At 31.9% G+C, this 8,985-nt stretch overlaps 1 protein-coding gene across 2 annotated transcripts; it reads right to left on the reverse strand.

Annotated features, from left to right (window-relative positions):
- Positions 1–1,054: 1,054 nt before the first annotated feature.
- Positions 1,055–6,582, reverse strand: LOC120074034 (phosphatidate phosphatase PAH1-like). 2 transcript variants are annotated; one of them, XM_039027012.2, is made up of 11 exons: positions 6,323–6,582; positions 4,548–6,089; positions 3,872–4,458; positions 3,701–3,774; positions 3,409–3,493; positions 3,249–3,335; positions 2,692–2,764; positions 2,361–2,404; positions 2,141–2,269; positions 1,955–2,053; positions 1,055–1,384 (listed from the first exon to the last, which is right to left on the reverse strand). In XM_039027012.2, the coding sequence occupies exons 2-11, from the start codon at positions 5,911–5,913 to the stop codon at positions 1,331–1,333; spliced, it is 2,598 nt and encodes an 865-aa protein (XP_038882940.1). In that variant the 5' UTR covers positions 5,914–6,089; positions 6,323–6,582; the 3' UTR covers positions 1,055–1,330. The 2 variants fall into 2 exon arrangements, with proteins under 2 accessions (XP_038882940.1, XP_038882941.1); XM_039027013.2 differs by having other exon boundaries at positions 4,548–6,100; positions 6,323–6,523.
- Between the last annotated feature and the right edge of the window lie 2,403 nt (positions 6,583–8,985).

Here is an 8,985-nt window from a genome sequence, read left to right on the forward strand (position 1 = left end):
TTTAAAATAGTTTTTCAAATGTGTTTTAATTAGTTTTTATAAAAAAATGTTTAAATAAAAATGAATTTTTTGAAAAACATCTTTTTCTCAAATCAATTTAAATGGATCCTTAAGCGCATGGGTAATAACTAATAAATACAAGAGGTTAAAATGTGATATTTGCGTGTTATTTTACATAAAAAGAAAACAATAAAGAACTGGTTTTTTAAATAGACAAAGAACTGAAAAATTATCATCAATAAATTGCAACAGAAGATTAATTAATAATTAATAAAAATATGTTAGATTTCCTTTCTTTTTATTTATTTACTTATATATATATATATATATTTGCGATTATTATATTGTCATGATCAATTGAATAAGTTTACATTTGGCAAATTATGTTTTTTAGTGCTTACATTAGGTTAAATATTAATATTTTAAAATTCTATTTTTTATAGAAAATATTTATAACATTTTCAATGCAAGGAAATAGTTAGAGAGAAAAAACATGAAATTGAGGATAAAATAATTATCAATCTTAGGTACTTTTTAGAGTTTAATATGGGTGAGAGATTCAAATCCATTCTTTCGGTGGCCAAGTTTGAAAGCACTTTTCTTCAAAATTAAACCTAGGATAAAGTATTTCTTTGAACAGAAAAAACTTTGGTATGGTTGCCAAGTAACATAAAAAAAACCATTAAAAAAAATCATATTTTAATCTTGCCAATTCACTTTTCATTTTAGATAAGTTTACATATTTCTTATCTTCCTCATAAACGGGTGTCTTATCTCTAAACTAGGTTGAAATTATCAATTAAAAAATATAGTTGAGAGTAAAAATCATCTTTTTAAAAATTACTCTTTACCATATTAAATTTATTTTGAGTGATTAAAATTGTGTTTCGACGTATATTTATAACCATTACATTGATTTATATAGCTAAATTTACCTAAATCCTGACAAATAAACAAAAACTTGTTTTAAGGAAACCATAATTACATTGATTTCGCGTTAAAGTGGGAAAAAATATTCTAAAAAAAGTGGGAAAAAAGTCATTAGTAAAGCGGATTTAGGGTAAAAGAATAATCAGATTTATAAATGTTTTTAAGTTACAACAAATATGACAATATTCACTATAAATAAACTTTATACAGAAACAAAATATTGAACTCTAAGATATATATTTATGTGATTTTGATTGATTAATCTTAACATTACCCAAATGTTCTATTAACATTTTTTGGGCAAAGATGCAAACTTCTACCATAACAAGCTTAACAAAGTTTTCTTGTGGTTAAAGAAATTTTTTTATCTCATATTTCCTAACTAATGTAGCTGGTGCTGCTAATCAACCTCAGGTAAAGGCATTTTCCAGTAGTTCCACTCATTGAAATCTTCCTGCAAGGGAAAAACTAGTGATAAATTTTCTGAATGACTATAGAATAACAAAATGGGAGTGTTTGCAAAGCGGAAAAACTACGAAAAAAGTGTATATAAAGAGAAATTTACAAGAGATGAATACATGTCGATATTAAGTAAATTTTGTTTGATAACTATTTCGTTTTGAGTTCTTGGTTTTTGAAAATTACGTTTATAAATGTAACTTTTCTTTGTTTTCTAGCTCCTTTACAAATGTTTGAATGTTTTCAAAATCCAAACAAGTTTCAAAACCTAAGAAAAGTAGTTTTCAAAAATTTTGTGTTTGTTTCTGAATTTTGAATTTTGGATAAGGACTCAAAAGTTTCGATAAAGAAACATAAAATCTATGATGAAGAATTTGTGGGGAAAAAAAAATTACAATATCAAAAACCAGAAAACAATAAAACAAAATGATTATCGAGAACAACCTCAGTGGTAGAAATTGCTACGAATAAGGTATTTGAGGTCAAAGCATAACATTAACCACACACGTCTACTTCAATAATTAGAGGCACTTTGTCACAATTAAAAAAACATGCGCATTCATACCTGTTCGACTGACAAGGCCGGTGGAAATATTTCATTGACGAGTGCGAGCAAGGACGTATATGATTTCGCATTGTTGCTATAACTGTTCATCACCTCTCCCTGCAAAAATGGTACAAATTTTCAGGATCAAAATGGAAGTAACAGAGTTGGTATAAAATCATATACTTAAACTGTCTTAATATATACCTTAGGATTGATTATAAATATTTTGCCTTTTGGGATCCCCATCTTCATGTAACTTAGCTCGTCGGTATCTCGGTTACCGAAGCCCGCATAGAACGGGTTATGATCAGAAGGGAAAAGTCTTCTAATCTCCTGCAGAAAAATGGTAAGTTAAAGAACTTGTACAGAAGAAACTGTTCGAATGTAACTTCAAAGTTGGAACATTTTTCATCATTTCATTTACCTCTAAACAGGCAATCTTAAATTCGTGAGGGGTTCTTCTAATTACTGTTCATCATCATAAAAGAAACAAAATAAGTGCAACAGAAATATCAATAGAAAAGCCGAGTTATAATGATTATTAAATTGACAAAAATGTCGAAGATGTCAACAGAAACATCGGTATAATGTCCGAGTAAGAATGCTTGAATGTAAGTAAAATTTAATGTTGTATATTATTTCCTATCCAATGCCAAACCTTTGACATAAGAATGAAAATTTTATTCTACGTTTGGAACGACATGTCAAAGTCTTATGGAAGCATGACCGCTTCCACTAACAAAAAAATATTTTACCTTCACGGTACAATGAAGGAAATAGTCCATCTGGAGAAATAACAACCGGGCCATCAGGTAAAGCTTCTCCATCCTGCAATGGCAGAATAATGATCCGTTTCATTCGTTTGTCAGAAAGACTACAAATGAAGAAACAAAAACTAGAGCGCCATGAGAAAAGTGATTTGAATTAAATTTTCTGTGTTCTCTTTAGATGATATTTGGCAGTTCTTCAATACAAGATATTTGTCGAAGCTGGGATGTTTTTATTTCTCCTGTTTAGTGTTTTCTTCAACTTTGTTACTGCTTATTTTCAGTTGTTGTTCTTTTATGGTTGTCCTTTGTTCTCTTTTATTGCTTTTCTATCTCGGTTTGCTACTTTTATCCTTGTATTTTAGAGTACTAGTTTTTTCATTTCCTTAATGAAAAGTATCACGTCCTTTTCAAAATATATATATATATATATATAAATCTTTGTTTAGACCAATAGAACATTCCCATTGTCCATTTTACTGTCGGAAGCTAGAGACTCTTATCAGAAAGATTCTTAGTAGCATTTATAAAACGATAACCGATACCTGTTTTAGGTTGAGCAAAAAACTTCGTGTCAAATAGGCCTGAACGATTGCACGGGCACTCAAAAATAGTAGCTGATATCCATTATCCTGTAGAAAAAACATAATTCACAGTGAATAACTAAAAGTTGGGTACTTTGAATGATTAACTATGAATATACACCTTAATAGCCGAGAAAAGTCTAGCGACCCCAGATTGTGTCCAGTCCATTCCAACCAAAGGCATGAATTGGCCTAAGACATCAGATCTGAGAAAAATGCATGCAAAGCACGAGTTATATTTGTTATCCTATTAGTCGCAACACAGTCAAAGACAAGAATTTTAGTCGCTATAAATATTTCAAGTTATAAACGAGATTAAACAATCCTGAAAACAAGTTGCAAATTACGATAACTCGATTTACATCAAGCAAGTTGTAGAGTGATTGTTCATTAGCTATAAAATTTAGCCTTACTTGGTTATCGTCCCGTCGACATCTGAAATTACAATTCGTGCATTCCACTTCCACAAGTAAATATGAGCATCAACCTGTAAACGCATCCCGGGTTTAGTGCAAGTGTAGGAAGATTCAGGAGTCAAAGATAAAAATGTAGACTATAGGTATATGTACTACAAAATGAGAAACCTTTTGCACTCCAAGAACCTTTGTAGGAAAGGTGAATTTGATCCTATTTTGACCTTCTTTTAAATTCAAAGATGCTATCTGCTCAGTAGTTGGAATATATGTCCTTGAAATTTGCTTGCGAGGAGTATCGATGTCACATTGGGATGTTAGAGTTGGACTCGGGAACTCAGATTCTGTGTCAAGAAACACCTCCTCGTTAGATGTGTCATCGCCGTTGAGCTCATTTTTTTTAACCCTCCGAAATGGAGTAGACCAAAGTCTCCATCTATTTCCAGATGGAGTGGAGATATTCTCAGCTTCCTCGTTTTCAGGCCTAGTTGAGTCATCTTGTTCCACGGGAATCGAATCCTTGGTATCCACAGGTAAATCCATTCCAAATGCTGCCATTCCCAGCACTACTGGAGCCACTTTATCCCAATGCCAGTACCTCCCTCGAGATCGAATTACTAGATTTTCATTCCGTATAATTGATGTGGCAGAGCTTCCAAATTCCTGAGCAGATACGCGATGAGCATCAAATGCTTCAGCCGCAGCGCTCAATCCCATACCCGAACAAAGTTTACTTCCACAAAGTGAAATTTCAAACTCTGTTTATTATTGGCATAAACGGATTAAATGAATATTCTATACAAATGAATCAGCAGATGAATTACTAAGCCAGCAACAGAAAGCTTACTCATGGGTTGGGCACCATCTGTCCTTTCCTTCGATGAGCAAGATTTTGGAAGCTCACGTTCATATTCATTCTTGAGCACAGATCTTTCTAGTTCTCCACCTTCATGATCAATCTTCAATTGTATGTGATCACTGTCAAAATAAAATGATGGGTCAGTTTGATCCATATTTTTTGAGTTTGTCAGCTTCTCAGCTGGGATGCCTGTAACAGGTAAATCTGGAGATGAACAGGTGCTCAAGGAATCACAACCACTTAGTTGTGATAACTCATTGTTGATGAATGCAACAGCACGCTCTTTTACAGTTTCAACTCTTGGAGGATTTTCATTGCCTTTGGCTTCGGAAGTATCAGCTGCCAATGATAATGTGACATTTTCTGAATTGAATTGACCACGTTCTGCTAGTTCCATACAGGAGTTAGAAACCCAATCCATATTGCCTCCACCAGTGATATCCACCTGGTTTTTTGAATGAAAAACATGTTCGTCATCTCCTTCACAAACTTCCAGCTGGTACTCGATATCGTCAGTATCATTGTTGGCACTGCAAATGTTATATAAATCAACATCACTTTTGGATGCATTAAGATTATTACAATTACAAGGCCGAGGATCATCCCCATAATCGAACTTCTCATTACCTTCACTAAAATCCATCCTATTACCAAGAGCATGTTGATTTTGAAGTGGATTTAATTGCATTTTCTCCGTAACCTTTTTTGAGGCTAAGAAATAAGTTGGTGCATGACCATCCACACTCCCTGAAATGACTTCCGACTTCTCATTGTGTGATTTTACAATTTCTATATTTGTACATTGATTTGACCTATCATCTGAAATCTCAACCAAATCGTCTAATGGAGACTGTTCATCTTGGAAACAAAATATCCTCTCGCCACCAGATTCTGCCATCTCGTTTCTTTCAGAGTACAATGTACTCGGTTCGTCTTGCATTTGCACACCGGAATCATCCGTACCATGTTCTTGTATACAAGAGTCAAGAACATCCTGGTTTCCATTATTCTTGCAATCACCATTCGTCCTATCATCTAAAATCGAATCATTCATATTACCATCACTTCCTTTGCTCGAATCAACTTCTCTTGTAAAATAGGCCTCGCCCGAACTATCAAGATACATATGAAAATCAGCCTCGACGCCATTAACAGTTATACGAACCTTCTCCGCACCCTTGAGCACGCCCTGAAACTTACCAAATTGAACGTGCCACGGCGTGCTCCGAAAAGTTCCATCTCGCTGCTGAACCACAATTACATCAATGGCTCCTCCAAATGGATGGAAAGGGACAGCAATTGCTAAAACACCTTGAGTGATTAAATTACCAACTCTCCCCACTACATTCATCATGCCCAACTCCAAGAAACTCAAACCAAATTCCCAGAAACACCAATAAGAAATCAAGAACAGAACAAAACTTCCTCCCCACTCATACACCTTCTTTCAATCAATCAAAATTCCCCATAAGTAACTCCAAATTTCAACTTCTAAGTTCCTCTAATCCAATTCCCATTTCTTTAACTTATCTGCAAGGCATCTCCAAGATAAATCAAACACTAATTAAAACAGAGAAGCACCTCATTTCAAAAACATAAAGTCACAGCCACCATTTTTAGACTCAAAATCTATGCATGCGAGAAGATGCAACAAAACCCAGAAACTTAACTTCGATTCTTAAACATCCAAATGATGAAAAGTTAAAAAAATATGGCAGAAATTTACCCCAGACCCAGAAAATTGTAAAGACTTAGGGACTCACCAGAAGAAGAAAATCTAACAAATACGCTGAAAATCCGCCAATAATCAGAGAAATGGAAGAACAAACAAGCAGAGAACTCGAATAAAAAAGGTTTTTTTCGTCTTTAATTTTCTACCAATTGAATGCACACGAGTTTTCGGTGGCTTCTTCAGAGTTTGGACTTTAACCAATATATCTGACTGGTTGGTAATAAAGAAGGCACAGGAAGTTTTCAAGAAGAAGAGCCGTAGACGAATAAATAGGTAATGATGGGAAAATTTGAATTAAAATGGGGTTGGGTTTTGTTTATATTACGAGATTGGTTTCGGTAGAGTGGTGTAATTATGTAGAATTAGAAGGGTAATTTCGGGATCGAGAAATGTTTGGCTGTTCGTTGATGTTTCCGGCTTCTGGCATTTTCGACTACGTTCGTCAAGGTCAACTCCAGCCACGTATCCAAATTGGGTTCAAAATTTATTGATACATGTTTGACTATGAAACTCTATTAAAATGCCACTAAAGCTTCATATTAGCTGGAAATAAAAAATTGATATATAAATGAGGTTAAATATCTTCAATGATATAAGACTTTTTCGATGAAACAAATACTTAATGCATGTCTAAAATATATAGTATTATATTATTATAAAGATATTTGGTATTAGAGTCGTGCTTCTAATTTAACTATGCTAGAAAATTCTTAGGTATCGAATAAATAAGTGGTGAAGTTCGACAAATTTAGTCTTCATGCCCGATTCATGGTTGAGCTCTATAGGATAGGCAACGTGCTTCATTGATGAGGAGTTTGCTTGGACAAGAGTTAGATGGATGGATATCTTTATTCGAGAGGAAACTCTATTAGATAGCTAATATGCTCCACTATACTTTGTTCGAGGAAAAGATTGTTGAGATTACTATCAATGTCTCACATTAACTAGATAAAGGGAAAATCATTTATATAAGTGGGAATGACTCTCTAACGATATAAAAGTCTTTAAGGTGAAACTAAAAATGAAGTCATGAGAGTTTATATTTAAAGTAGACAATATCATACTATTAGAGATATTTGAAAGGGTGATGTCCCTAATAAACTCCATAATTATTTGTCAAACTAAAATTAACTCAACTTTTAGATATATATTCGTTGTTAAAAAAAACTTTTAGATATATATATCCAAAATGAGCGTAAATATGATAATTGACATGCACTCATTTTCTAGGCATTGAAAATTCAAATTATCATGATATTTATTGTACTTAAAAAGAGAAACTTGTGTTGGATATATTCATTGGTTGTATAGCCAAGTTGGCAAGAGAGAATAGTCTGACTGGGGAATGATTGTCTGATTTCCATGATAATTTCCTTCATATAGCTGAGAAGGGACATTGTTCAAATACTACTCATGTGGCTTTTTAATAAGATTCCCATTTCAAATAATAATAGTAATAATAATAATAATAATAATCGTTATACATTACTTATTATAACGTGTAAAGTATGTATCATCGATAAAAGTAGTTTGAATATTCCAACCCATATTAAACTAGATTTGATTAACATTTCTATCGATACTTACTAATTAACTATCATTCTCAAAATTAAAAACATTTCAATCCTATACTTATTGTTATAAAAGTTCCATGTTAACATTCTTCCGACCTTTAATTTGTATAAACAAAACTTTCCCTAACATTCATGTTAAAAAGCCAAATTGAAATCAACTTAATAGTGAAACTATAAAGTTATGTACAAAAGAAAATAAATAAATAATTAGTGTAGAAGGGCAAATTTTTTCTCTAGTTTTCATCCCTCTCACATCTCTTGTTTCTAAATCTTTTATTTACACCTTAAACATGCATGATTAAGTAGAGCGGAACTCATTTAGACATGTACATATCAATCATAAGGTCAACATATCAATCATAAGGTCAAATGTTCAAATCTTTTAATACTGAATATTATCAAACTAAAAAACATCTTATATCGTTTAATTCACCTTAAAAAAAAAAACTATTTATGAGTTCTAACTTATATTTTAACGTACCCATAGAAGAACACGCTTAACTTTGGAATTCTTAGGATTGAACAACCGGAAAAGAAGGTACACCTTATTAGTATAGATAGTAACTTTCAAATTTTTAAGTCTTTCTTAACCATACTTTCATATCTTCAAGAGTCCTTTCATTCAAATGTGGGTGTTACATATATATTTATTACTTCAGATAGATTAATAAATAAAAAGCACAGTGCCTATTATTGTTCTTTGTTTTTCTTTCCCAAATTATTGTAAAAGAAAATCCTTGTTATTTTAAAAGTTGATAGTTTGATTCCAATCCATACTCTAGTTAAACTAAAATAATAATGATAATAATAAATAAGTGGAAAAAAAAATGTACTATTGTAGACAATGTTGGAATTAAGACCTTGCCTACAAAATGGAGAAACTTTTAAAATGGTAGAAGATAATTAAAAGGTTAAAGTTACTGATTTAATCTTAAATTTTTAAGTTTTTTTTTGGTTAAAAATTTCCATTCATCTTTTAAAAAAATGTTTAATAATTAACAAATTTTCAATTTTATATCTAATGAATTTTTAATATATTAAAAAAATTAAATAAATAATTTTATTAGATTATATATAGGAAAATTTTCAAAAATAAAAAAATAAAGGAAAATATTTACAC

The sequence above is a fragment of the Benincasa hispida genome, chromosome 3 (genome assembly GCF_027475165.1).
Source record: "Benincasa hispida cultivar pf3 chromosome 3, pf3_genome.v1.1, whole genome shotgun sequence".
Lineage (NCBI taxonomy): Eukaryota > Viridiplantae > Streptophyta > Magnoliopsida > Cucurbitales > Cucurbitaceae > Benincasa > Benincasa hispida.

Bases quoted from the DNA above. Each gene is read 5' to 3' on its own strand.
- LOC120074034 (XM_039027012.2), bottom strand. From the start codon at position 5,913: ATGATGAATGTAGTGGGGAGAGTTGGTAATTTAATCACTCAAGGTGTT. The intron at 2,270-2,360 runs GTAAATGAAATG...ATTTTTCTGCAG, and splicing joins TTAAGATTGCCTGTTTAGAG to GAGATTAGAAGACTTTTCCC. The intron at 1,385-1,954 runs GTATGAATGCGC...TTTCCCTTGCAG, and splicing joins CGGCCTTGTCAGTCGAACAG to GAAGATTTCAATGAGTGGAA.